At 38.2% G+C, this 27,752-nt stretch overlaps 3 protein-coding genes across 8 annotated transcripts in view; 1 reads left to right on the top strand and 2 right to left on the bottom strand.

The window, feature by feature from the left end:
- Nucleotides 1-1,462: 1,462 nt before the first annotated feature.
- On the bottom strand, nucleotides 1,463-14,780 carry LOC121884732. The gene is made up of 6 exons (XM_042393705.1): nucleotides 14,768-14,780; nucleotides 14,543-14,671; nucleotides 8,490-8,681; nucleotides 6,094-6,176; nucleotides 5,850-6,009; nucleotides 1,463-4,059 (listed from the first exon to the last, which is right to left on the bottom strand). Exons 1-6 carry the CDS (start codon nucleotides 14,778-14,780, stop codon nucleotides 2,531-2,533), a joined length of 2,106 nt encoding a protein of 701 aa, XP_042249639.1. The 3' UTR covers nucleotides 1,463-2,530.
- LOC121884949 (lectin-like) lies at nucleotides 12,482-19,095 on the top strand. Of its 2 annotated transcripts, none has more exons than XM_042394079.1 (6): nucleotides 12,482-12,646; nucleotides 15,844-15,943; nucleotides 16,021-16,157; nucleotides 16,246-16,380; nucleotides 17,443-17,551; nucleotides 18,806-19,095. In XM_042394079.1, the coding sequence occupies exons 2-6, from the start codon at nucleotides 15,877-15,879 to the stop codon at nucleotides 18,871-18,873; spliced, it is 516 nt and encodes a 171-aa protein (XP_042250013.1). In that variant the 5' UTR covers nucleotides 12,482-12,646; nucleotides 15,844-15,876; the 3' UTR covers nucleotides 18,874-19,095. The 2 variants fall into 2 exon arrangements, with proteins under 2 accessions (XP_042250013.1, XP_042250014.1); XM_042394080.1 differs by lacking the exon at nucleotides 12,482-12,646 and adding an exon at nucleotides 14,535-14,803.
- Nucleotides 19,096-21,267: 2,172 nt separating this feature from the next.
- Nucleotides 21,268-27,752, bottom strand: part of LOC121884940 (properdin-like) — a 12,772-nt gene continuing 6,287 nt past the window's right edge. For all 5 annotated transcript variants that reach the window (XM_042394062.1, XM_042394061.1, XM_042394063.1 and 2 more), the window contains 9 exons: nucleotides 27,026-27,189; nucleotides 26,340-26,504; nucleotides 26,047-26,256; nucleotides 25,789-25,956; nucleotides 25,221-25,412; nucleotides 22,816-22,989; nucleotides 22,038-22,235; nucleotides 21,789-21,900; nucleotides 21,268-21,669 (listed from right to left, as the gene is read on the bottom strand). In XM_042394062.1, the coding sequence (XP_042249996.1) occupies nucleotides 21,543-21,669; nucleotides 21,789-21,900; nucleotides 22,038-22,235; nucleotides 22,816-22,989; nucleotides 25,221-25,412; nucleotides 25,789-25,956; nucleotides 26,047-26,256; nucleotides 26,340-26,504; nucleotides 27,026-27,189 (1,510 nt within the window). In that variant the 3' untranslated portion in view covers nucleotides 21,268-21,542. The remainder of the gene's footprint in view (nucleotides 21,670-21,788; nucleotides 21,901-22,037; nucleotides 22,236-22,815; nucleotides 22,990-25,220; nucleotides 25,413-25,788; nucleotides 25,957-26,046; nucleotides 26,257-26,339; nucleotides 26,505-27,025; nucleotides 27,190-27,752) is intronic.

The raw sequence follows: 27,752 nt of genomic DNA, 5'->3' as shown, positions 1-27,752 counted from the left end.
GTTTAATGAAACGCTGCCATCTGGTGGTGACAGGAGAGATTACACCATTCATTTCTTAAAGGCTGGTGGACCTGGATGTACGTATGTGATGATAGGAATCAGTTTCTATTGATCATAAGGTTCCCTTCAGTTTGTGAAAAATGAATTTGTTATGTATTTCAGACATGAATGAGTTGCAGAGTGAGTGTGAGGAGTCGCTGGTTCCTGAAGTGTTTTTCCTCGTTCTGTTTTCTAATTTAAATGTTTTTTTTAATCGATGAGACTGAACACAGAAACTCTGGACTCTGATGATGTAACAATCCTACAGGTTTACAGGACACTAGTTTACATTATTTACACTTTGTTTCTGTCTGTGAGAATACTACAGTACCCATGAGCCTCTGCTGCTGTTGCTATGGAGAAGAAGCCAGTCAGAGGTGTGGCTACATTGTCATGGTTACTGAATCCACTCAAAGTGACCCAGAAATTAAAAGTAAACTGATTTAATCGACGAAGAGGAGGAAGACCACCTCAGTGAGTCATTTCAGCTCGATGTAACTTTAAAGTGACATCTAACGCTGCATTTCATACACTGATAAAAGTTCAAAGTGAGATTAACGTAGAAAACCTGAAATATCTTGTAAATTTAACTGGATGTTGTCTCAGTCTACATACCAATATGCTTTAAGTTTAACCAAAGAAGTAAAGGTTGCTAGCAACTTTCTTTTTTCACCTGTAAGTTTTACTCAGACTACCTTTGTATTGATTAATAATAATACTTTACTAACTCTGATATTGATATAATATTGATATTGGAGCAGCACAGAAAAAGGCCCCTCATGTTCAGATCTTTGTTGTTGTTTAAGCCAGTTTCACTTGTGTATTGAAAATGAGTTTTTAGTTCAGATGGTGCGGCGTTCCATATCTGTGAGCCTTTTACTGAAAAAGATGGCTGACCAAGAGTTGTTCTGCGCCTCGACTTGCAGAATTAGTCCCAAACAAAAAGACTGGACGTCTCTGTCTAAAGCCCTGAAAAAACATCAATCTTTGAGAAGTGAGGAAGTTTCACTGAGCTGTTACAGCCTTTAAGTTTCTGTAATGCTGACAAAAATCTAAAATATCACCTAAAACAATAAAATGAAATATGGTTAAAAGCCAAAAACTTACAGAAAGTAAAAATCTTTATCTCAGCCTCGCTTTAGAGAAGTGACTCTGTTTTTCTTTACTTCTTTCCTTTTCCTTCTTAAACTGATCTGAAAACAGAATCATCATCAACTCAGGATAAACATGAGAGACTTTGATCCACCAGCAGCTCTAAACTCCTCTTCTTCACTATCACCTGGTGTTTTGTTGTGTATTTTACTGTTGATACTAGTTTATGTGAATATAAATCTGCATTTATCAAGCGTCTATATAAACACTGAATCTAACAACTGTTAATGTGACGTCGTTTTCTGTTATTTAAAAAAAAAACAGCCGTGACTTAAAATTTGATATTTTTATTAATTTTAGCAAATCACAAAGTCAGAACAGAAGCAAAGCAAGAAAAGCATCTCATTGGTTTAAACTCCATCCATTCAGATCACATGGTCAGGCAGGAGGTCATTATGACATCACAACAGGTCATACAGGAAGTTATGACATCAATAAAAATCAAACAGGAAGTCAGTCAAAATTACTTCAAATTTAACATTTTTCTCATCGTTTCTTCACACAGTTGTAATAAAGTTTGTATTTAGTGTTTCTATTTTCCAGTGACTGATTCTTCTGAAACAAACCAGTCTTCTGACAGAAACCAGTTCATCTGAATCCAGTCTGATGTCTCCTGTCTGTGGACGGAGGCGCTCTTTACTTAGCATTTTGCGTTACAGCTGAACTCTGCCTAGCAACTGATGATGCATTAACTGACAGCCCATAACATGAAACTGTTATTAAATATAAGTCTGAAAAACTGCAATAACCATCTTTATGAATGATATTTTATATATAATTAGGGCTGGGTGTGGTTTGATACCAGTCCAACCATTAAACATTTTCCAATAACAAACCAATTTTCTACCAAATAAACTTCTTTCTGTAAATATTGTGACCCCAGCTGGTCAGATGCAGCTCTGTATGAGGCATCGAGGAGCATTTTATGTTGTTCTGCAGTTTATACATCATCAGTCACATTTTGACACCCAGAGGAAGCAAAACCACCAACATCTCATGAAATGAATCTGAACTCTGACACTCAGGTCAGATGAGGTTCCTCCATCAGTAAACCAGGAAGTCACATGGTTTTTAAGGTCAGGTTGGGGCGGAGTCTACGTGCTCCACAATGTTTCATGTATATTTTTAATGTATAATAATAAAAATGTATTTCATGTTTGGACAGTTAAGAGCAAAGTTTTTTGTCAGATGGGCTCCAGCAGGAGGAGAACTTGCTGTGATGCAGTTATCTAACAGTTTAACTGGGAAACCTCTAATCATTAAAATGTTTTCATACAACAGACTCATTTCATGAAATTCTGTCACACCAGGCTGCATCAATTTTCAGGCATTTCTTCATTCAACATGACATTTTTGTATTTGACATGATTTTCTCAATCTCTTGTGAGCTCCCCTCACATTCAGCTCCATAGTTCTGCCCCTTACACTCACACACTGGTATTAAAGTGTTTTCCACAAGTTCACATTTGCCTTTTGTCGCACCACCACATTTCTTTTTGCTACAGGGATCTTTGTTCTCTATCTCTTCATCACTTTTAATCAAAACAACGAATCTGCCAGGCTTCAATCGATCTCTCACACAGTCTCCTTCATAAAAGTAAGCAGTCTTAGCTTCAGGGTCTTTTGTTGCATGTTCTACATTTTTTGCACTGGTGCTCTGATGACTTTCTTTTATAAAGGCGTGTACCGCTGTGAAAGTCTCAAGCAACGGATGTCCATTCGCAGTTTTACAATCACCGAGTGTCTGTGGTACCTCCGAACATTTAACTTTTTTCTTATTTTTCTCAAGACATGATTTAATGTCATGTGAAACCTGTATTGCCTTGGTGTAAGTCCCTTTCACCTGTTTGGCTACAGACACGGTAAGTTCCCCTACTGGTATGTCTTCAAATCCATAAGTAGTGTGCAGGTTCCTTCTTGAAATAATTTTTTCTGAATGTTTAGTTATAAAAACAATAACCATCCAGTCATAGCTTTCATATGTTTTCTCCAAAAACGACCTGATGTTCTCTGCTACCTTTTTACGATCTGTCTTATCTTTAACAAGGTCTTCAACATCCAAATGAATGTAATCCGTAAAGTTAGAGATGCAGTACTTTTTAATTTGGAACAAAGCCGATGCAGAATCAACATAAATTTGAGCTAGATCTTTTGCTTCGTTCACCTTGTCTAAATGGTCCATGAAATGACTCACTACGATGCCCTGATTGACAAGTAAATATGTCAGCAAGGTGAATACTCTGATTTCCTTTACATGACATCTAACATGGTGAGCCATAACCTGTCCAAATTTATTCAATTCTGGTCCACTAGTGGCAGTAAGATCTCTATTTTTCAGTAAGTCGTGTAAACTCTCAGTGTAGCCTCTAACTTTTGGGTACAATGTTTTGAAATGATTGATATGATTCTGCTTCTCCTCAGAGCTTTTATTTGGATCTGTACAAAGTTCCTTAAGTTGTGTATATTTCGTCCAGGCGCGAGAAATATAATTCCCATACTTGTTGTACTGATCTGCCATAGTGTCCCATTTCGTCTGTACATATTTGAATTCCGTCTTTAGCTTTGCAATGTCATCCCTGTAGACACCAAGTGTTGGATCTGCATGAATGACGCCTGAATCTTCAAGAATTGCTTGTATAGTTTCTGAAATAGCTTTTAAATATGGCCCGGCAACTGGTATGGCCTCAAAGGCAGGGGTGAGCACATGTAGACCCTTATCCACGACATATGCAGCAATCTTAAAACCCTTTTTTGCTTTTTCTTTTCTGCTCATTTTAGGTTTTCCCAGCTGGACAGAAGCACTCAGGCTGGAGAGAATAAGGGAGGACGACACCAGCAGCAGCAACAGCAGGCCAGCAGACGCCATGACTGCAACACACACAACATGACGTCAACACTCACATCACTACATCATTTAAGATATGATTAGATAACTCGGTGCTCTCGCTGGGCAGAAGCACCAGGCTATGACTCTTTTTGTCTACTTTCTTTGGATCTTCAAATTAAAAAAGGGGAGACAGGATTAGTTTTCATTACACCCGACTGGCACAAGACCAAACTATTGGTAGTGACCTGAAACCCCAACAGAGCTTAAACAAAATCCTTCTCTGCCCCCATGTGTCCTGTTGTGATCCCTGCTGGTCCAGATGGACCTGCAGATCCTCTATCTGGACTCAGAACATCCCCTCACAACCATGTAAACAAAATAAACTTAAAGTAGCAAAAGTAAAAGTTCTCCTTATGAAGCAGAATGACCCGTCAGTGTAAAATAATTCATATTATATTATTGTATTATTATTACTGATGCATATAAGAAGCATTTTAATGTTGTAGCTGGTCAAGATATATTTTAACTACTATACTGTTTAATCTGTAACACTTCATCATATTTTATAAACTGATATATTAAAATATTCATCTGTAAAGTTATTACTGCTGTCAAATAAATGCAGTGGATTAAAAAGTACAATATTTCCCTCTGAAATATGGTGGAGTAAAAGTATAAAGTAGCAGAAAATGGAAATATTCAAGTAAAGTAACAGTACTTCAAAATGTACTTAAAATACTTAAATAGAAGTAAATGTACTGAGTGATATTCCACCACTGGATTTATCATAGTAAAGTTATTATATTGTGCAAACACCAGAACTTATTATTAAATCTGCTTTTGGGTGAAGCTAGAAGACAAAAAGTCAAACTAGCACATTGAATGTTTCAGTAGTATAAAGTGAAACATGTGTAACAGCAGCAGTGGAGTTTTATTACAACAACATGCTGAGACTTTGTGTTTGTCTCTGAACAAACCACCAAACTGGCTGATTATTCCAAAGCTTTAAAGAATATGAATCATTAATAAAGGGTTAAATGATTCACACTTTCTGATGAGTCATCGGGTCTGCAGTTATATTTAATAAGGCATTCATGAAAATAAGTTATAAATGTTCATAAATTGTTAATAAATGTATTTTCTTTCTTCCTGTATGTGCGAGAGCAGCAGGAATTTCATCGTGTGACATTCTGCCGTGAAAATCAAACTTGATTATCTGAGTTCTCAGTTATATGGAGGCTGTTTGCATCTGCAGGCTGCATGTTAGACATTCATATGAATTTAGAGTAAATTATCTTGTGCACACAATAATATAATAAATATAATAAAAATAATATTAAATAGTAACTTGTTTGCACAAGATAAAGAATCACCTTTCAGGACTTTAGGGGCTCCGTAGGAAACACAGCTTTTCAGTATAAATATAATCTGTTGTTCTTTGCATAGTAATAATACTAATTTGCTGTAATACTAATTGTAAGACAGAAGCCCAGTTGTTGTATTTTTAATACTATTAACAATGAACTGTTGCACAAGTTCAGACTAAAGTCTTTCTAATAATTTAATAAACAAATGATTAAACACATTAAACACTTGCAGAGTCGCTCCGAGTGGAAATGAAGGACAAAGTATTTATGTGTTAGTAGTTAGAAGTAATAAATATATAAAAACAGTGAATCAACAGTTCATTGTTAATGTCTTTTAACAGTCAGTATTAAAACGTGGCACCACAACAACTACAATAACAGGCTCCATGTCTCTGGTCTCAGTTTAACAAACAATTAACATTGAGTTGGTAAAAAGATGAATAAAGCAGGTGGAGGCTGCAGACCTGGAAAGATGCTGGGAGAGCTGGAGACCTGGAAAGATGCTGGGAGAGCTGGAGACCTGGAAAGATGCTGGGAGAGCTGCAGACCTGGAAAGATGCTGGGAGAGCTGCAGACCTGGAAAGATGCTGGGAGACCTGGAGACCTGGAAAGATGCTGGGAGAGCTGGAGTCCCGGAAAGATGCTGGGAGAGCTGGAGTCCTAGAAAGATGCTGGGAGACCTGGAGTCCTGTGAAGATGCTGGGAGACCTGGAGAGGGTCTGTGTAGTCCGGCTGGTCAGCAGGCTGGTTGTTGGTTGATGTGATCGAGGTCAACGAAGTCAACCTGGAGGCTGTTTCTCAGAGGAGGAGAGGGTCACTCTTATTGGAAGCTGATTGGCCACACCTTCTTGATAGTCAAATGATTCTTATCTATTTTAGGTAGCCTGAGCTGGGGAGAAAGGTCTCTACCTTTTATGGTCAAATGAAAAAACGACGAGGAAAAGCTGATAACATTGAAAACGTATTCAGAGCCTTTACTCTTTACGCCAAAGACTCTATTACACATCCCAGACTGTGGAGGTACAGAAATATGTTATAGATTCTTTAAGAGGTTTTGTTTTCCTGAGAAGCATTTTTTATTGTCTTTGCAATAATTAATTAGGATGACAGGCAATAATTAATAAGGACTGGTGTTCCATCATCCGTCCGTAATGATTGATGCAGATAGATTGATGTGGTTGGTCTCTTGAATACAAAGGATGCTGTGTCACACTCAATTGTGGGATAAACTTCATAATGGAAACACTTGGAAGATAATAATGGAGGAACTTTTGCTGGCTCGCAGCCCTCTAACCTCTAACTCTATCCCTGACTCATATCTTTTATCCAGGTACAGTATGTAGAGAGTTCCTGCAGTTTATTCCATATCCTAAAGCAAATATTTAATGAGGAACCAAATGCAGCTCTGGACTTTGGACCAATTTGAATACTGGCCAAAAGAAAAAAAGGATGTGGGCAGGAATAGTTCAGGTAGAGGATTGTCTGTTTGCACAGCACTAATTCATCAGTATAACAACAGAGTTATGTCATACTCACCTCTCTGCTGAAAACACTCTGTTTCAATCATATGTCTGCTGATTTTCTATATGTCTCTTCATGTTTGGATCCAAACCAACAATGAACTGATCTACTAACAAGTATTGTGTGTGTATCAAAGCTGATATATCTTATTCCTCCGTTGTTGTCCAGAAACTATTAAAAACACGTCGGTGAGTCACACCGCTGCACTGGGAGACATGTTCCTTCATCATGAAGAGTTTGGTCACGTTAGTTTGTTTAGAAACGGCTCCAAAGACTAATAACAGATTATTCTCCAGAGAGCATTTCCTGTGATGCATTCTGGGTTTTTACATGAAGGAGGAGGAGATGATGTTTTAAGGTTTTAAATTGAACTAATAGACTTTTTGGGGAAAAAACACAACTTATTTTTCAAAGTATTTAAGTATTTTTATGTCTGAAAACATGTCTGGAGGGGATCTTTAATATTAGGTAAAAACACTTTTGTGATCATGAAAACTGATCTGATGAATAAACTGAAGAACAGTCTTTCAGTCGTCTCTGGCCTTCTTTGTCCTGCAGAGTTGATCTGATCAATAATAAAGAACACTCACAATCGCATTTTATGACACATTTGAATAGGCAGCTGTGGCAGTAAGTCCAGGGTGAACAATGACTTATTTTCATTCTATGATTAAGATAAACTTCTCAAATAGACTGTTAAGTGTTCAAATTTGCATCTTGAGAGGTACAGTTCATCAGAACATAAAGTTATATTCAACAGAGCTCCTTATAATACTACTACTGATTCTCCTTCTCTTACTACAGTTACTAATACTGCTGCTAACTTCATCACTGGACTAAAGCCTGATGCTTTCATTTCAATAAATGTTCAAATGATCCAATATTTCAGCAAAAATCAAAGATTAGAGAAAAAGTCCAAAAACTGAAAACAGATTTGTGTATCAGAACTTTGTTTTTTCTTCTTTCCTCTCCCATTAATCATCTCACCACCCCTCAGATTTATCTGCTGACCCTTTGGAGGGGCCCGACCCCTAGGTTGGGAACCACTGGACTAAACTAGCTAACTGTATATAAAGTAGTGTAAACTAGCTCCACCTCCAGCAGCTACAACAGTAACATGCTGCTCTAACACTGATGCTTCACTATTAATAATCTAATGATGTCATATATAATAATATATCAGTCAGAGGGACCAAACCACTACTTTTACTGCAATACTTTAACTACATCAAGCTCATAATACTTATGTACTTTTACTGCAATACTTTAACTACATCAAGCTCATAATACTTATGTACTTTTACTGCAATACTTAACTACATCAAGCTCATAATACTTATGTACTTTTACTGCAATACTTTAACTACATCAAGCTCATAATACTTATGTACTTTTACTGCAATACTTTTACTACATCAAGCTCATAATACTTATGTACTTTTACTGCAATACTTTAACTACATCAAGCTCATAATACTTATGTACTTTTACTGCAGCAGAGCATTTTTACATTGCTGTATTGGTTCCTTTACTGCAGTAAAGGTGTGTTTGTTTATGGGCGAGTAACGGGAGGTCAGGTGTACCTGGACAGTGAGGCAGGTGGTCGCAGTTCTCCGTCTGGCTGTCGTCACCTTGGCAATGTCTGCCAGGTGGGCTGGATGAAGGGGCGGGGTTAGAACAGGAGCGGTGACGCCTCCTGAGAGGAGCTGGACCTTTTGGGATACAGGAAGAGGAACACTCACCCCAACTGGACCAACCAGTCCAGAACCCGTCCACTGTCAGAGACACAGAGACACAGAGAGGTGTTTCACGATTTCAATCAAGCTGAAGTTTTGCTTTAATCATATCTGTCCAAACTAACTGATCACTAGCATCATTGATACAACACTACTTTGGTACTTTTACTGTAGTAGGATTTTTCATGCAGGACTTTTACTTGTAATGGAGTATTTTTACGTTGCTGTATTGGTACTTTTACTGCAGTAAAGGATCTGAGTACTTCTTCAATTACTGCACATGATGAAAACAAGTTGTAAAATCCTGCAAACCAAATAACTCCAACATTAACACTCAACACTAAAGTCAGTGCAGTGCATACATAGATTCATGTGGCAGTCAAACACTGTAAACTGACAAGAAAATATGTCCAGAATAATCTGAGCTGTAGATCCAAACTTACACAATATGTACATATTTATTTGGACTCAGTCCAGTTTTTCCTTTCATCTGGTGAAGATAAAAGTCAACCATTAAGTTCCAAACATACTGTGGAAGTGAGAGAGCTGAGAAAACTCCAGGGTGAAAGCAAACAATCTTCAATGAAGAATTTTCAAATGTTAAAGTTAACATGTTAGCAAGTAGGGGAAACTTGCTAACAAAAATGCTAATGCTAATACAACTTTGCATGTTAAAGTAACTCAAATCTGAATTATGTCAACTTGCTTTAGCTGCCAAGAACCAATAATGCAGAAACTAAAAGTCTGAGAGGCCATACATACAGCAGTGTTTTTATAAAATGCTTACATGCTCACAGTGATAAAAATACTAACTACGACTGTAGTTTTTACTACTGTAGCTTTTACTACTGTGGTTTCTACTACTGTTGTTTTTACTACTGTTGTTTTTACTACTGTGGTTTCTACTACTGTTGTTTTTACTACTGTAGTTTTTACTACTGTTGTTTTTACTACTGTGGTTTCTACTACTGTAGCTTTTACTACTGTGGTTTCTACTACTGTTGTTTTTACTACTGTTGTTTTTACTACTGTTGTTTTTACTACTGTGGTTTCTACTACTGTTGTTTTTACTACTGTTGTTTTTACTACCGTAGTTTTTACTACTGTAGCTTTTACTACTGTGGTTTTTACTACCGTAGTTTTTACTACCGTAGCTTTTACTACTGTGGTTTCTACTACTGTTGTTTTTACTACTGTGGTTTCTACTACTGTAGCTTTTACTACTGTGGTTTCTACTACTGTTGTTTTTACTACTGTTGTTTTTACTACTGTGGTTTCTACTACTGTTGTTTTTACTACTGTTGTTTTTACTACCGTAGTTTTTACTACTGTAGCTTTTACTACTGTGGTTTTTACTACCGTAGTTTTTACTACCGTAGCTTTTACTACTGTGGTTTCTACTACTGTTGTTTTTACTACCGTAGTTTTTACTACTGTAGCTTTTACTACTGTGGTTTTTACTACCGTAGTTTTTACTACCGTAGCTTTTACTACTGTGGTTTCTACTACTGTTGTTTTTACTACTGCTGTTTTACTACTGTGGTTTTTACTACTGTTGTTTTTACTACTGTTGTTTTTACTACTGTTGTTTTTACTACTGTTGTTTTTACTACTGCTGTTTTACTATTGTGGTTTTTACTACTGTTGTAATTATTACTGCTGTTTTTACTATTGCTGTCATAGTATTGAACCACAAAGTCATAAAAAGCATTATTGGTTTGAAAGTATTCTAGGATGTGAAATAAAATGAGGTGCAGATGAAAATAAAACAGCAGTTGTGTATCAGCCATCACATTTGGGTCCAGGTGAGGCGTCTATGAAGCCCCCCAGATCTTCCTGAACTGTGCGGGTCTCTTCCTGATATTCTCTGGAGTACAGCAGGATGTTAGTTAACTGATCCAGTGTCTTGGTGAGGGAGGGAGCTCAGGTTTCCAGTTACTCATTTGCATTTTTCCCAGATGTAATGGAGAGTAAAATGAAGTGCTTATCAGGGTTAATTATTTTCAGTGGGTTCAAGTCTCCACACAGGACCCACACTTCAGGAACCTGAGGAATGTTCTTTTCTATCATTTCTGAGGTAGTTTTAGTAATACAGTATATTTCCAAATCTCTGAAATCTCAGTTGGGGGTTTAAACTGCTTCTTGTTAACTGTTTATTAAATAGTGAGTACAGACACATAATCACAGGACAAATTATGTGAATAACAGTGAGACAAAGACTCAGAACACATTGAGGATGGAGGGAAAGTTTAAAGTCGAAGAAGACGTCAGAAACAGATTCTCTAACAGGTTTAACCCAACGATAAAGCCAACAGCCTCAGGATCACTACACATATTTTGTCTCTCAGTAAGATCTGTGTACAAACTGAATTTCCTAAATATACATGTACAGAACTCAGGGCATAAATTAAGACAAGGTCTAGTCAGGTTTCCATCCGGATGTATCTGAATTTATCTGAATTTCCAGAAAATGGCCAGAGGCAAATGTTGTGAAAGGCTGTTTCCATCCACCACTGTTATGTTAATTTTAGGAGATAAACAGGTTTATAACTGAGAGCCTGAAAACTGTTCAAACTCACATTGAGATGAGAACAACCTAAACCTTCACCTGGCCAGGTGTGTTTGTTAAACATTATGTAACAGTGTTTGAGGGAAAGAGGGAAAGTTTAAAGTTAAAGAGAACCAACAGCCTGAGGATCAGATCACACATTCAGTCTATCAGTAAAAAACAAACTCAAGTTCTTTGTTTGCTCAGCTGCATGTTTACATGACACCTTTTAATTATTTAGAGAGCTTCGCTTTATGTCAACAAACACTCCCAAATTATTCTGGTACCATATTTATCATACTGAAAGGGTTTTCTCAAGGTCAGGTCTGTATTTCCTCAAAGTGTTTAAAGCACAAACTGTCAGAGTAGATTTAACAGAGTAGGTTCAGTAGTTAGTCCTCATTGGATAGAAGTTTCAATCATTCTTATTCAGACTGATAGTGAACTCCAGATTGATCATTTCTGTCCTGTAACATCATCAGACTCATGATGGACAGTTTTTAAAAAAGAAATGAAAATTGATGTCGAGATATTGTCTTTTTTATTCCACACATTCTTCATTGTCAAAACCTGGTGCCCACTTTACCCACAATGCAACTGGACCGCTAATGTAGCCTGGAGCTGCTAGCCTCAAGCAGAAATGAGCAGCAGGCTACAGAGCTATGCTAACATTACTTTTTAATCCTAACATAACTTTTTGAACGTTCTGCTTGGAAATGTCATTTGTGCAGACATGAATGATAATTATCTACTTCAGGGTGAGATTTTATTATGTCTGGAACTTTGTCTGCAATGTTCAGCACTTTGGCGCTGGGGAAACAGAGGATGAGTCTTTCTAACTCTCATATTTCTGATAATCAAGTCTCCAATTATCTGAGTTGTTGGAGGTTTATGGGGACGTTGTGGAGAGGTGGTGTTAGCAGCATCCCAGGGATCTGCAGCAGCCAGGTGAGACACCGCTGGCTCCGTGAGGAAGTTGCACCACAGGAGCTGGACCCGGCACCAGGGTGCACTGCACCAGCCTGTGGCCCGGTGGTTTTAAATACTAACATTACTTTTTTAATGCAAACACAACTTTTTAAATACTAACATTACTTTTTTAATGCTAACATAATGAAATATGTCTGTAATGAAGTTACAGAGTCAAACATGTTTTAAGTGCAGCTGAACAAACGGCCTCAGGATCAGATGGAGCATCTCCGTTACCTTCAGCTACAAACTGAAGCTCTTCAGTTTGTAGAAAATGTTTACACTTATTATGTTTCACATGCTGCCAGCTGTGTACCAAATATCACATGACTAGATCATGCTCTCTGGTTGTGTTTAATCTGTATGTTAAACTAAACACTGTTTAAGTTTATTTAGCTTCCAGAAATAAACAGAGGACGAGATGCGAGGATAAAAGTGAGACAAACAGTCGCTTGTCGCACAGACGGAGGAACGAGAAACATCACAGGTGAGTTCTGATTCTGTTTCATGACTGTTGAATGGATTTTGAGGTATTTTTACTTTACTTGAGTATTTCCATGTGATGCTACTTTCTACATTTCAGAGGGAAATATTGTACTTTCTACTCCACTACATTTATTTGACAGCTTTAGTTACTTTTCAGATGAAGATTCGACACAATGGATAATATAACAAGCTTTTAAAATACAACACATTGTTAAAGATGAAACCAGTGGTTTCCAACCTTTTTGGCTTTTGACGTCTTACAAAAAGCAGTGTGTAGTCGGGTCAACAGTGATTATTCTCCAGAGAGCATTTCCTGTAATACATTCTGTCGGAGCATTTGTAATGATTGATGCAGATAGATTGATGTGGTTGGTCTCTTGAATACAAAGGATGCTGTGTCACACTCAATTGTGGGATAAACTTCATAATGGAAACACTTGGAAGATAATAATGGAGGAACTTTTGCTGGCTCGCAGCCCTCTAACCTCTAACTCTATCCCTGACTCATATCTTTTATCCAGGTACAGTATGTAGAGAGTTCCTGCAGTTTATTCCATATCCTAAAGCAAATATTTAATGAGGAACCAAATGCAGCTCTGGACTTTGGACCAATTTGAATACTGGCCAAAAGAAAAAAAGGATGTGGGCAGGAATAGTTCAGGTAGAGGATTGTCTGTTTGCACAGCACTAATTCATCAGTATATCAACAGAGTTATGTCATACTCACCTCTCTGCTGAAAACACTCTGTTTCAATCATATGTCTGCTGATTTTCTATATGTTTCTTCATGTTTGGATCCAAACCAACAATGAACTGATCTACTAACAAGTATTGTGTGTGTATCAAAGCTGATATATCTTATTCTTATGACTCTCTCAGTTTTCATCTTATAATCATGAAAACTGATCTGATGAATAAACTGAAGAACAGTCTTTCAGTCGTCTCTGGCCTTCTTTGTCCTGCAGAGTTGATCTGATCAATAATAAAGAACACTCACAATCGCATTTTATGACACATTTGAATAGGCAGCTGTGGCAGTAAGTCCAGGGTGAACAATGACTTATTTTCATTTTATGATTAAGATAAACTTCTCAAATAGACTGTTAAGTGTTCAGATTTGCATCTTGAGAGGTACAGTTCATCAGAACATAAAGTTATATTCAACAGAGCTCCTTATAATACTACTACTGATTCTCCTTCTCTTACTACAGTTACTAATACTGCTGCTAACTTCATCACTGGACTAAAGCCTGATGCTTTCATTTCAATAAATGTTCAAATGATCCAATATTTCAGCAAAAATCAAAGATTAGAGAAAAAGTCCAAAAACTGAAAACAGATTTGTGTATCAGAACTTTGTTTTTTCTTCTTTCCTCTCCCATTAATCATCTCACCACCCCTCAGATTTATCTGCTGACCCTTTGGAGGGGCCCGACCCCTAGGTTGGGAACCACTGGACTAAACTAGCTAACTGTATATAAAGTAGTGTAAACTAGCTCCACCTCCAGCAGCTACAACAGTAACATGCTGCTCTAACACTGATGCTTCACTATTAATAATCTAATGATGTCATATATAATAATATATCAGTCAGAGGGACCAAACCACTACTTTTACTGCAATACTTTAACTACATCAAGCTCATAATGCTTATGTACTTTTACTGCAATACTTTAACTACATCAAGCTCATAATACTTATGTACTTTTACTGCAATACTTTAACTACATCAAGCTCATAATACTTATGTACTTTTACTGCAATACTTTAACTACATCAAGCTCATAATACTTATGTACTTTTACTGTAGCAGAGCATTTTTACATTGCTGTATTGGTTCCTTTACTGCAGTAAAGGTGTGTTTGTTTATGGGCGAGTAACAGGAGGTCAGGTGTACCTGGACAGTGAGGCAGGTGGTCGCAGTTCTCCGTCTGGCTGTCGTCACCTTGGCAATGTCTGCCAGGTGAACTGGATGAAGGGGCGGGGTTAGAACAGGAGCGGTGACGCCTCCTGAGAGGAGCTGGACCTTTTGGGATACAGGAAGAGGAACACTCACCCCAACTGGACCAACCAGTCCAGAACCCGTCTTTTGCTTTAGTTAATCATATCCATCCAAACTAACTGATCACTGGCATCATTGATACAACATCAGCTCTGTGTGTGTGTACATGTATTCCTCATGTTGTGGGGACTTCGTTTTACACAGTCACATGTGGGGACTCGCCTCCCTTATGGGGACAAAATTCAAGTCCCCATAAGGACTTTTACTTGTAATGGAGTATTTCTACATCGCTGTATTGGTACTTTTACAGCAGTAAAGGATCTGAGTACTTCTTCCACTACTGATTTTAAGCTAATAAAAACAGAAGTAGAATTTTTGCTAGGAAACATATTGTAGCACCAAGCTAACAGAGATCAGCTCACCATTGGCCCCATGCAGGCAGATCACTTGGTACCTTCCTTTAGCAGTACCTGGTTCATCAGAATGAGATTTAAATATGAGGATTTAATAATTTTTGAAAGTAAAATTGGTCTCATGGAGCAGAGGCTTGTGAGTTATACTTGCTGTGAGTGTCAGTTTGTTGTTGGAGCAGCTGATAACAGAACAGCTCAGAGCACAGTAAAGAGCTGTCTGTGAAAACTGGACTAGCAGTTAAATTTTGTTGAAAAGTTAAGTTTAGTAGATTATATTTTAATGGCTATGATTTCAACATAAAGCTGCTTTTACTGCTTTGACGCTGTACTTTATATAAAATCAAAGATTATTTCAATAAAAGATTAGTCACAAACTTCCTCAAATTACAGCCAAACAGTCCACTAAAATATGTTGAAAACATTTGAAGCAGAAATAGGCAATCCAGTAACAGAATATTGATCCATGTTTGATCAGCACCGCGTAGTCTGACAGTTTGATCTGAGTTTCATTAACTCTTTGTTCAGGCACCGCTTTCTTTTTTTTTCCAACGTTATTGAGTAAACGACATGCACATTTATGTGGTCTGAGATGCTGGTGCTAGTGCGACATCTAGTGGCGGATGATAATACTTGTGTACTTATGTTTCTGCAGGATTTTTGCTGCTTTGGTACTTTTACTAAAGGTTCTCATTTCTGCCATCTGTTTTTTTTTTCAAAATAAAGCGACTGAAATGTTTTTTTAAAGGCTGATAATCACTGAGATGAAGTGTGTGATATTTTCAGATCATATTCCAGTTGTGGGGAGGATCCTGAACCATGCGTTGTATTCTTCTGCTCCTGGTTCTGGTTCTGGTTCTGGTTCTGGTTCAGGACGCTGCAAGCAGTAAGAAGCACACGCTCCGACATACAGCAAGTACAGCAACACAAACCTCTTTTATTAATCTTCTTGTATCCTGACAGACCAGATTACAGAACGGATTCAATACAACTGTAAAAAGGTGTATCCTGCCAGATCATGCGGTGACGGATGGTACCGCATCGATGTGTATCGCTGTGCTAAATACTTCTGGACTCCACGAACATTTCGAGATGCAGACGTGAGGACAAACACTCATCAGGAGACTAAATATAAACTCAGTCATGATGAAGTGACACTGAATTCTTCGTATTTCTCTCTGGTATCAGAATGACTGCCGGCGTTTGAAGGGTCACCTGGTTTCGATGCACAATGTGGGGGAGTACAGTCACGTGTTGTGTTTGGCCTTCAGAGCCAACAAACGCAAAGATCACTTTTGGATCGGTGCGAGGAGTAAATATCTGGTAAGAAAGAAGAAAACTGTCCTGACAGAAAGAAATGTATTATTGTTATTTTCAGAATATTTGCATGTGAGTTTGTGACCTCAGAATAATCAAATTCTGTCCGACATTTCAGTCAAAAATTAGTTGCTCACATGAAACTATTCTTTGACAGTTTTTTTGTAGATTTATTTTATTATTTTCTGCATTATTGGCCCTAAAATGTGAGAAAAGAAAAGGTTCAATCTCAAAAATAAATCTCTAACTTCGTGCTCCAAGGTTCAACTGAATGTAGATGGAAGGACCAATCAGGTTCCGCCTCTTTACCATGTGACCTCACAGCTGAAAAGATCATGAAAAGTTCCTCAATCTAAATTTTTGAAACCTTTGAAATGAATTATTTTATCTAAATTATAATGAATGACTGATAGATACACCAACTGGGTTAAGCTCAGATTTTATCTTGTTTGAACTCAGCTGTAATTATTGTTATTATTAGTGACTTAAGGGACCAGTGTGTAGAATTTGTCGGCATCTAACCAAACAGACTTAGCAGATATGGAATAAAATATTCATAAGTATGTTTTAATTAGTGTATATTCGCCTGAAAATAAGAATCGTTGTGTTTTCGTTACCTTAGAATGAGTCTTTATATCTACAGAGGGAGCAGGTCCTCTTCCATGGAGCCGCCATGTTGCACCACCATGTTTCTACAGTAGTTCAGAACAGACAAACCAAACACTGGTTCTAGAGAGCACCTTTCATGTTTTTCACGAGTTCCTCGGCCACCATAGGTTCTCCTACAATTGTAAACAATTGATTTGATTGAACAAATTAAGACTAATCTGCAGACTTTTTTGAACAATCATCACTTCCTGTGAAGCCTCAGCAGAGAGAAATGTATAATTCAAAATGAAGGATGAGAATCAGAAGCTTCTATCTGATCATAAAAACCTCTTTTACACATGTGATAGGATGTTGATATTATATATTTAGAGTACATTAAGGGTGTTATATGTTATTTTGACCAATTAAAGAAGAATGTATTACTATAACTATATTAAAACCAATGTTTTTTGTCTTCAGTGGCACAGCTTTCAATGGACCGACAAAACCCCATTTGAGTTTGAGCGATGGGCTTATTTCCAGCCAGACAGGATGCCCGGCGAAGAATGTGTGGAGATGAACTATGAAAGTGAGTAATTAATAATAATAAATAATAAATAGTAGCAGATGTGTGTATGGGAAGAAAGTTCAGACTCTGTGTTTATAGTTTTAATTGAGAAATAAACAACTTTTCTGATAATTCATTTAATCATTTTTCAAGCAAAAATGTCCAAAGATTCACAGTTTCAGTGTCTCAGATGTAAAAATTTTGTCTTAAATTACAATAAACTCAAAGTTTTGGACTGTTGATTGTTGGTCGAATACAGTTTTCAATTCATTGTGTTTTTCACAATTTTCTGACATTTTATTGACAAAATAATGAATTGATTGATTAATCAAGAGAATAATGATAATCAATCGTTAGTTTAAAACCTCAAATTACAGTTTTTTAAACTTTCTGCCTGTCATGCAACTTCTGTAGAAACTACAGCTGAATTAGTCAATTAATTCATTAGCAGATTATGGAGGATGGATTATGGACCACAAGTGTCATGGAAATAGTAATAAAGCATTTAATTTATTAATAATTGTACAATAAAAAATGCAATTAATAATTTGTTTACTTTAGTGGGCAAAAAAAAGAGTTTTTTTTAAAAAATAATCTACAAATTGAATAATAACCCATCAATAAATAGTTCAAATTAAAAAGAGATTTAGAAAAACAACATAAAGCAGTCAATAAGTACATCACTTAAAAGTTGATGAATTTTTAAATAATTAATGGAATTAAAAATACAGATTTTAATCAGGCTTTTAAAGGGCATCTCTCTTTCTAATTTGCATTTCCTGTTAGCGTTTCGACTTACGTTGTCATTTAACGTCTCCTCTTAGGCTTTCTGTGACACTTGTGGTCGTCCACAGCTGATTGTCAGAAAATTAATGTTAAAATCATTTTTCAGACACAAAAGCTCAGACTTTTAAGTAAAAGTAGAAATATCACGGTATAAAAATACTTTAAAGTACATCATCTGTTTTACTTGTAAAATCTAGGTCTGAGAAGTACCTACAGCTGTGAAATTAATGTAATGCAGTAAAAAGTGCAACATTTATATAAAGTATAAAGTAACACAAAATGGAAATACTCAAATAAAGTTCTGCAGCAGTTACATTCCAGCGCTGCATCTTGATGTTTGTGTTTCCAGCTTTTTATTTATTTTTCTAAACATTTTAAATCTTTTCATACAATTTGATGTAAATGACTTTGAGCTGCAGTGTTTGTATGAAAGATTAAATAAAGTTTAATATATCTGACTGTCATGTTTTCTGTCTTTATGTTTTCCAGCCTGGGGAAACTGGAACAACGCAGTCTGCACAGTCAAAAAGTACTATGTGTGTGCCAGGAAGATGTGATCATCATCATCATCATCATCATCATCATCATCATCATGAAGAACTGATCACCTGAGCAGTTGGAGTGTTTGATTATAATCAGGAACCAAATTTATCAGACTTGTAAGTTTGTGATTTTTACTTTAATCACTCAAGTCCAAAATTCGATAAATACGACGTCCAGAAACACAAACTCTGAATTTACTGCAATAAATGATCAGAAAACATTTTCCTGCTTCTTGTGTCGTGTTTTCTGTTTAAGTCAAATCTCACAGAGAAGAGAGCTGATTAGAAACCAAGTGCAACACAAATGGAACGAGGTATTTTGAGAATAAAGTTGTAATAGTTCGAGAAAAAAAGTCTCGAAGTTTAAAAAGTTTAATTTTTTCAAGGAAAGAATTTTGTTTTGTTTTTTTAAGAAAAAAATTGTAATATTTCAAGAATTAAGTCATAATTTTTCAAAGGAAGAAAGTCAGGATATTTTGAGAATGAAGTTGTAATTTATTTGAGATAAAAAGTTAATAGTTCAAGAACAAAAGTCTTAATATTTTGAGAATAAAGTTGCATGTTCACAAACAGGCCAAACGTCCCTCTCAGCGCCTACTAAACTTTTAGAGAAGCAGCATAGAGAGAATCCTCTGCTGCTGTGCCACGGTGTGGTCTATCAGCTGTACTGCCGAGAACTGGAAAGACTTGGTCCAGGTGGTAAAACAGCACAGAGGATTGTGGGAACTGTGCTCCTAAACCTGGACACAGTGTATGCTAGCTAGGCTAGTAACATCAGTAAGGACCCAATTCACCCAACTCACAGTCTGTTGCCATCGGGGAAGAGATACAAAGCCATCAAAGCCCGAACTAACAGACTGAAGAACAGTGTCTTCCACAGAGCTGTAGCCTCCGTCACCCTCCACCCTCCCTAGCTGTTGAGGACTGTAAATATTACCAAGTTAGCCTCTCCCATCCCCCATCCCCACCCCCCAACTGCTGATAATGCATGCCAACACTTTTATTAGGGACCGAGCCCAAAAGGCAGAGGACTACTGTAAAACAGTAGACCTTGCCTAAGGGTGAGGACCCTGTTGTTTTTCGTGTGTTTGCTTGTTTCTTTCTTTATTATTACGCCATTTAAACCCTAAATTTGACCCCCTAAACATGCTCAAAAACTCACCAAATTTGGCACGCACATCAGGTCTGGTGAAAAATTTGTCAAAATGTAAAAATTAACCCCTAAAGTGCCAAAAATGTGCTCTCTAGCGCCACCTATGTAACTAAAATGGCCGCCACGGCCCGTAGGAATGTCGTAGAGAGATCAAACCAAAACTCAATTATTCGTCTCATCAAGACCTACAAATCATCACTAAGAGTTTTCAATTTACTAATTGAAATTCAAGTGAATAGGCCCAAAACTTGCATAATTTTGATGACAGGTGTGAGCAAGACAGACATGTCTCACCCTGCAGAAAATTCTCATCCTGTCAATCACACTTTCAAAATAAAAGCACACCACACTTGTAAGAAATATCCCTCATTTTTAAAAAGCAAAATGATCTGATCCCGACGGGCCAGAGTGCGATGTCCTGACCAACGCTGCTTGCAGCTTTAATTATATTAGTATTACATACAATACATATTACATCTGTCATATAAAACCTTTAAAATCTTCATACTACATTGTATCAGTGTAGTAATAACACAATGTACCTCATTCATCATTCAAACCCCCGTTACACGGCACTGTTACCGTTTACCTGCCATGCATAAGTGCCTTTTATGTATTATATACAGATAGAGAAAACTACTTCTATGCTCACGTCTCTGCATTAACTATCTAACTCATTGTGCAATACCTTTTTATTATCTTATTATCTTGTTTTCTATTGCTGCTGGTCTGAGTTACCAAACATCATTTCGTTGTATGCCTACAATGACAGATAAAGTGTTTTAATCTTATTCTTGAGTTTTTGAGGAAAAAAAAAAATTTTTTAGGAATAAAGTCGTAATTGGGGTGGGGGATGGGGGTGGAATAGTTAAAAGAAAAAAAAAAGTCAAAATATTTTGAGAATAAAATTGCAACTTTATGGCGAAAAACTGTAAAATGAAAAGAAAAAAAGTCCTAATAGAACATGTTGCAAATGTTCTGCTCACAAGTTGATGATCACATGTTTCATGTTTATTATTTCCTGACAGTCGTTTGGCTGCTGCAGGTATTTTAGCTCGTATAAACGTGTGTTTGGACTTCTGTGTTCTTGTAAAATCACAACTTAAATCATGACTCAAAATATTACAACTTTCTGTTTTTTTAAATTAAAATTCTTTTTTGCTAATAAACCAACACAGACCTGCTCTGTGTTCGTTTGGATTTGTGAGTGACGACTCCACGCAGACAATAATCACAGGTTTCCATGGTTACGCTGATGATACACAACTTTATTTGGTAAAGAGCAAAGCAGCAAAACACATTTCTATCAGAGACAAACAGTGAGTTGAGGAACAGTAACTCCAAACTAATACTGTGGGGTGGACAAAATAATAGAAACCCTTCTCAATACAGTTCAGCAGGAGCACAAAGTACCACCTCCAAAGTGACAACGAAGATGAGTCAACATGTCTGAAACAGTCGTAGTTGTTATATAGTTGTTAAAGTCATCGGTGAGCATGCTTTGTTGTTAAAGTCATCGGTGAGTGTGGTGTCAGGGGCAGGCGGGCACGTTGATGCAGGGTTGTTTCTCGCTTTTTATGCCGTCGGGTGGGTCTCCGCAGTCGGCAAGTGGAGACCCAGCGAACGATGGCTTCTGCTGCTTACGACCAATAGTAGCCCTGCAACACACACACACAGAATATTCAGAAAGCTCTGTGTTTCTACAACACACATCAGATGACCTGTGTCATACATGTGTCTGCTGTGTGACAGGAGCATCAGTCAGCAGGAAACTCACCTGTAGTGGCTGTAATCAATGCTACACCTCCTCCTCCTGAACCGTTTTGAATTTCTTCCACAGGGCGGATTACAAAAAGCCCACGGCTCCCATCCATCCCAGTTGCCCCCCACTGTAACACACACACACACACACATACATTTCTGTTTCTACACCTGTACCTGTGGGGACTTTGTTGGAAAGTGGCGACATTTTTAGGACATGAGGACATTTTTGGAAAGTGGGGATGTGCGTATGTGTGTCACCCACTCAAACAGCCGTTGACATCAAAGCAGACCCGTCTCTCAGTCAGGCCGAGTGCATCGCAGATGGTTCCATTGTGAGCTCGATGAAGACACTCACGCTCTCGACTCTGAGTGCCGCCCACCTGCGTACAGTTGATATTCCGCTCACCGAACGGGTATCTACACTTGTTCCACGGTGACCACTCCGACCACACCCCGTCCACTGTCAGACAGAGACACACGTTATACTCAGATACCAGAGTAAGAAGTCTAGTTAAAGATAACATCTGATGCAGTGATGCCATGCTAACATTACCAATATGACTCTCTCTGTTTTTAAAGAAAATTCAATTTAAAAATTTTATTAACAGAGAATTATAAACTAAATGACTCTTGATTCTCGTAACAAAGGTTGATGTAAAGGCGTAATCGGAAGCTGAATCTTGAATTTTGTTAGCTTCTTTGATTAGAAGAGGTTGTGTGTGTGTGTGTGTGTGTGTGTGTGTGTGTGTGTGTACTTGCATACCTATCCAACAGTGGACTGTAGCATAGTTACACATTCAACAAAAAGGGACCACCAAGCCAACAGGGGACATTTTTATCATTGTTGTCATGCTTTAATTCATGCTAAAATCAAGTCTAAAATCCTCTGGTGAAATTATTTTAATTTTGGCCAAGAGGAGACTGGTAGGTGTGAGACTCAGTTATACTCAGTAGTGACCAGAAACAGTGGTCCACTTTTGGATGGTGTAGAATGAAGGTCCACCGTTGGTAAGGTAGGAATATACTGTGTGTGTGTGTACCTGGACAGTGGACGTTGGTCTTACAGACGGTGGTTTGGCGTGCTTTTCCAGTACACGGCCGGCCGCCATGTTTGGGGGCGGGGCTGTCGCATCTCCTGACTGACACCTGAAGCCCCACCCCACAGGTAACCGGACAGGAAGAGAAGGAGGACCAAGACCCCCACCCTCCGTCCACTGCAGACAGAGAGTTTGAGAGAGAGACACAGCTTATTATTTGTCTTGAAATAAGAAATGACTCTGGATCATATTTCTGCTGAGAGGACGAGGACGCCGGAGACGTCTTTAATCAGACCGAAATCTGTAAATCTGTCTGTGATTGGATGCTGCAACTGATCAGGATGTTTTTAAAACACAACATCACAGTTTTACAATGATGTTGACAGACCACAAAAATAGTGGAAAATTCTGTGGAAAATTATTTCCAATTTTTAGATTTGATTTGTTTTCTGAATCACTGTCGGCTACGGATGATGGGATCTGTGTTAGCTGCAGGTCAGTGAGATGCTTTCATGCTTTTCTTGTGGCTCATTATTCAAGATATTTTATTCGTACATCAGGCAAAGTGTGAACTATATTTTTTATAATTTCCATTTTTTCCTAAATCCTTTAGGTATGGGATTAATTTCCCCCTCCAGACATTTTTTAAAACATAAAAATACTCTACAAAGAATAATCATTTATGTCTGATGTTTTAACCACAAAAAAATCCAATGATGTCTCCGACTTCATTGAAATATCTGAACTCCCAGAATCACTGTCTTTTAGTGATCATGAAAACTTTGATCACGTAGACTGTTAAGTTTTTAAATGTGCGTCCTAAGAGGTACAGGTCATCAGAACATAAAGTTATATTCAAAAGATCTCCTTATAATACTACTACTGATTCTCCTTCTCTTACCACAGTTACTAATACTGCTGCTAACTTCATCACTGGACTAAAGCCTTCTACCTTTCTGGAAACACAACTGAGAGCCGCAAGAACCACAAGAAGTACGGCGTTCACTAGTTTTACTATATTTGAGCATAAACAAGATGAGACCAGATGCCTAAAATACTGACCAACAAGTTGTATTAGCTGCACAATCATTGTTTGTCTTTATGCAAAACACATCCATGAAGCAGTGCTGGAAAGTAACTGAGTACATTTACTCAATTACTGCACTTTTTGAGGTACTTTTACTTTACTTGAGTATTTCCATGTGATGCTACTTTCTACATTTCAGAGGGAAATATTGTACTTTCTACTCCGATACATTTATTTGACATCTTTAGTTACTTTTCAGATGAAGATTTGACACAATGGATAATATAACAAGCTTTTAAAATACAACACATTGTTAAAGATGAAACCAGTGGTTTCCAACCTTTTTGTCTTTTGACGTCTTACAAAAAGCAGTGTGTAGTCGGGGTCACATTTCACATGTCTATGAGTTGTTAACAGCTCCACCAAATAGTGATTTTTCCCTCTAAACTTCTCACATGCTTTCATTTCAATAAATGTTCAAATGATCCAATATTTCAGCAAAAATCAAAGATTAGAGAAAAAGTCCAAAAACTGAAAACAGATTTGTGTATCAGAACTTTGTTTTTTCTTCTTTCCTCTCCCATTAATCATCTCACCACCCCTCAGATTTATCTGCTGACCCTTTGGAGGGGCCCGACCCCTAGGTTGGGAACCACTGGACTAAACTAGCTAACTGTATATAAAGTAGTGTAAACTAGCTCCACCTCCAGCAGCTACAACAGTAACATGCTGCTCTAACACTGATGCTTCACTATTAATAATCTAATGATGTCATATATAATAATATATCAGTCAGAGGGACCAAACCACTACTTTTACTGCAATACTTTAACTACATCAAGCTCATAATACTTATGTACTTTTACTGCAATACTTTAACTACATCAAGCTCATAATACTTATGTACTTTTACTGCAATACTTTAACTACATCAAGCTCATAATACTTATGTACTTTTACTGCAATACTTTAACTACATCAAGCTCATAATACTTATGTACTTTTACTGCAATACTTTAACTACATCAAGCTCATAATACTTATGTACTTTTACTGCAATACTTTAACTACATCAAGCTCATAATACTTATGTACTTTTACTGCAATACTTTAACTACATCAAGCTCATAATACTTATGTACTTTTACTGCAATACTTTAACTACATCAAGCTCATAATACTTATGTACTTTTACTGCAATACTTTAACTATATCAAGCTCATAATACTTATGTACTTTTACTGCAATACTTTAACTACATCAAGCTCATAATACTTATGTACTTTTACTGTAGCAGAGCATTTTTACATTGCTGTATTGGTTCCTTTACTGCAGTAAAGGTGTGTTTGTTTATGGGCGAGTAACAGGAGGTCAGGTGTACCTGGACAGTGAGGCAGGTGGTCGCAGTTCTCCGTCTGGCTGTCGTCACCTTGGCAATGTCTGCCAGGTGGGCTGGATGAAGGGGCGGGGTTAGAACAGGAGCGGTGACGCCTCCTGATAGGAGCTGGACCTTGTGGGATACAGGAAGCGGAACACTCACCCCAACTGGACCAACCAGTCCAGAACCCGTCCACTGTCAGAGACACAGAGACACAGAGAGGTGTTTCACGATTTCAATCGAGCTGAAGTTTTGCTTTAATCATATCTGTCCAAACTAACTGATCACTAGCATCATTGATACAACATCAGACGTGTGTGTGTGTACTTGTATTTCTTTGTTGTGGGGACTTCTGTTTACACAGTCACATGTGGGGACTCGCCTCTCTTATGGGGACAAAACTCCCGTCCCCATAACATTAAAATCATTAAGGTTAAGGTTAGTCTCCAGGAAATGAATGTAAATTAATATGATGTCCTCTGAAGTGATGGAAACATGACTGTGTGTGTGTGTGTGTGTGTGTGTGTGTGTGTGCCATATGTGTGTTTGTGCGTGCGTGCGTGCGTGTTACCTGGGCAGGTACTCTGACAGACGCTGCTCCTAGTGCTCGGTCCATCACAGAATCGGCCACCATATTTAGGGGCGGGTTGATTACAGGTCCTGGTTGACAGCTGAAGCCCCTCCCCACAGGAGACAGAGCATTTCCCCGGTGCAGACCACGCCCCCCAGCTGCCGTCGACTGCGGATACAGCCAATCAGAACACGCAGAGCGTTTAAATTTAAAATTAAGACGTCACTGTTAAAGTTGATCAATGACTCTCCCTCTCACCTGGACAGTTGGGGAGCTCGCTGCAGTCCTGGATGTCCACACCGTCTCCAGGGCAATCGTTGCCGTGTGGCTCTGTGTCCTTAGAAGGGGTGGGGTTAGAACAGGAACGATGTCGCTGTTTGGTGGGGGCGATGACATCATCGCGCTGGTCATCGATACACTTACCAGAACACTGAGACCAATCAGACCAACCGGACCAACCACCATGGACTGAGAGACAGAGACAGGTGAGACAGAGACAGGTGAGACAGAGACAGATAGAAAGAGAGACAGGTGAGGGACAGACAGGTTACCTGGACAGGTGTGTGTTGGACAGGTCTCTGTCTCCTCTGAAGGACCGCTGCAGGCAGAGAGACACTCAGGAGGACTGGGGCAGACTCGCTTTCTCTTCCTGACTCCGCCTTCTCCACAGGTGACTGAGCAGGTCGACCAGGGGAGCCACAAGCCCCACCCCTTATCTACACACACACACACACACACACACACATATTTACCAAAGTCAAGTTCAACATATACATACTGTGTGTGTGTGTGTGTGTGTGTATACATGTGTGTGTGTGTGTATACGTGTGTGTGTGTGTATACGTGTGTGTGTGTGTGTGTATGTGTATACGTGTGTGTGTGTATGTGTGTATACGCGTGTGTGTGTGTATGTATACGTGTGTGTGTGTGTATGTATACGTGTGTGTGTGTGTATGTATACGTGTGTGTGTGTATATGTGTGTGTGTGTGTGTGTGTATACGTGTGTGTGTGTATATGTGTGTGTGTGTATACGTGTGTGTGTGTGTGTGTATACGTGTGTGTGTGTGTGTGTGTGTGTGTATACATGTGTGTGTGTATATGTGTGTGTGTGTATACGTGTGTGTGTGTGTGTGTCTGTGTGTGTGTATACATGTGTGTGTGTATATGTGTGTGTGTGTATACGTGTGTGTGTGTATATGTGTGTGTGTGTGTGTGTATACGTGTGTGTGTGTGTACCGTCGCAGCAGGTGCCGCTGCAGGGTTCCGTCTGCAGTTTTTCTCTCATGTTTCTGCAATCTGAATGGCCTATTCCAAAACACGCCCTGCTTCTCTGTCTCACTCCCTCCCCACACAGGACGTTACACGGTGACCATGGCGACCAGAGAGACCAAACCAAATGCCTGAAACACACACAACAGCATGACGCCTACAGAGCTATGCTAATATTAGCCTACTCTTTAATGCTAACATAATGTTTTCAATGCTAACATTACTTTTTGATGCTAACGTAACATCTAATCTTTCACTATCTCTGACTTTCAATCAATTCAATTAGCTTTATTGGCATGAACATAAACATGTTGTTGCCAAAGCAGTTTGTAGAAGATTCACATATATCATTTATTACCTATTAAATACACAAGTGTCACATATGCAGGTTCTGTATTATACTGATGCAGTCCATTCATTTTTTGCTATATACAGTACAATACAATTTTATACAGTTTAATACAATTACTTAATAGTACACAGATCCATATGTTTTGGGCTCTTACAGTGATGTGAGTCCCTCAGGTTGTGGGTTAGAGGTTTAGGGGTTTGGGAGTTTGGGGGTAAGGGTTTAGAGGTTAAGGGTTTAGGGTTTAGAGGTTAAGGGTTTAGGGTTTAGAGGTTAAGGGTTTAGGGGTTTAGGAGTTTAGGATTTAAGGGTATAGAGTTTAGGGTTTAGGGGTTTAGGGTTTAG

Source organism: Thunnus maccoyii, chromosome 18 (assembly GCF_910596095.1).
Source record: "Thunnus maccoyii chromosome 18, fThuMac1.1, whole genome shotgun sequence".
Classification (NCBI taxonomy): Eukaryota; Metazoa; Chordata; class Actinopteri; order Scombriformes; family Scombridae; genus Thunnus; species Thunnus maccoyii.
Note: the sequence above shows the minus strand (reverse complement) of the source record. Positions and strands in the feature narration are given on the sequence as shown.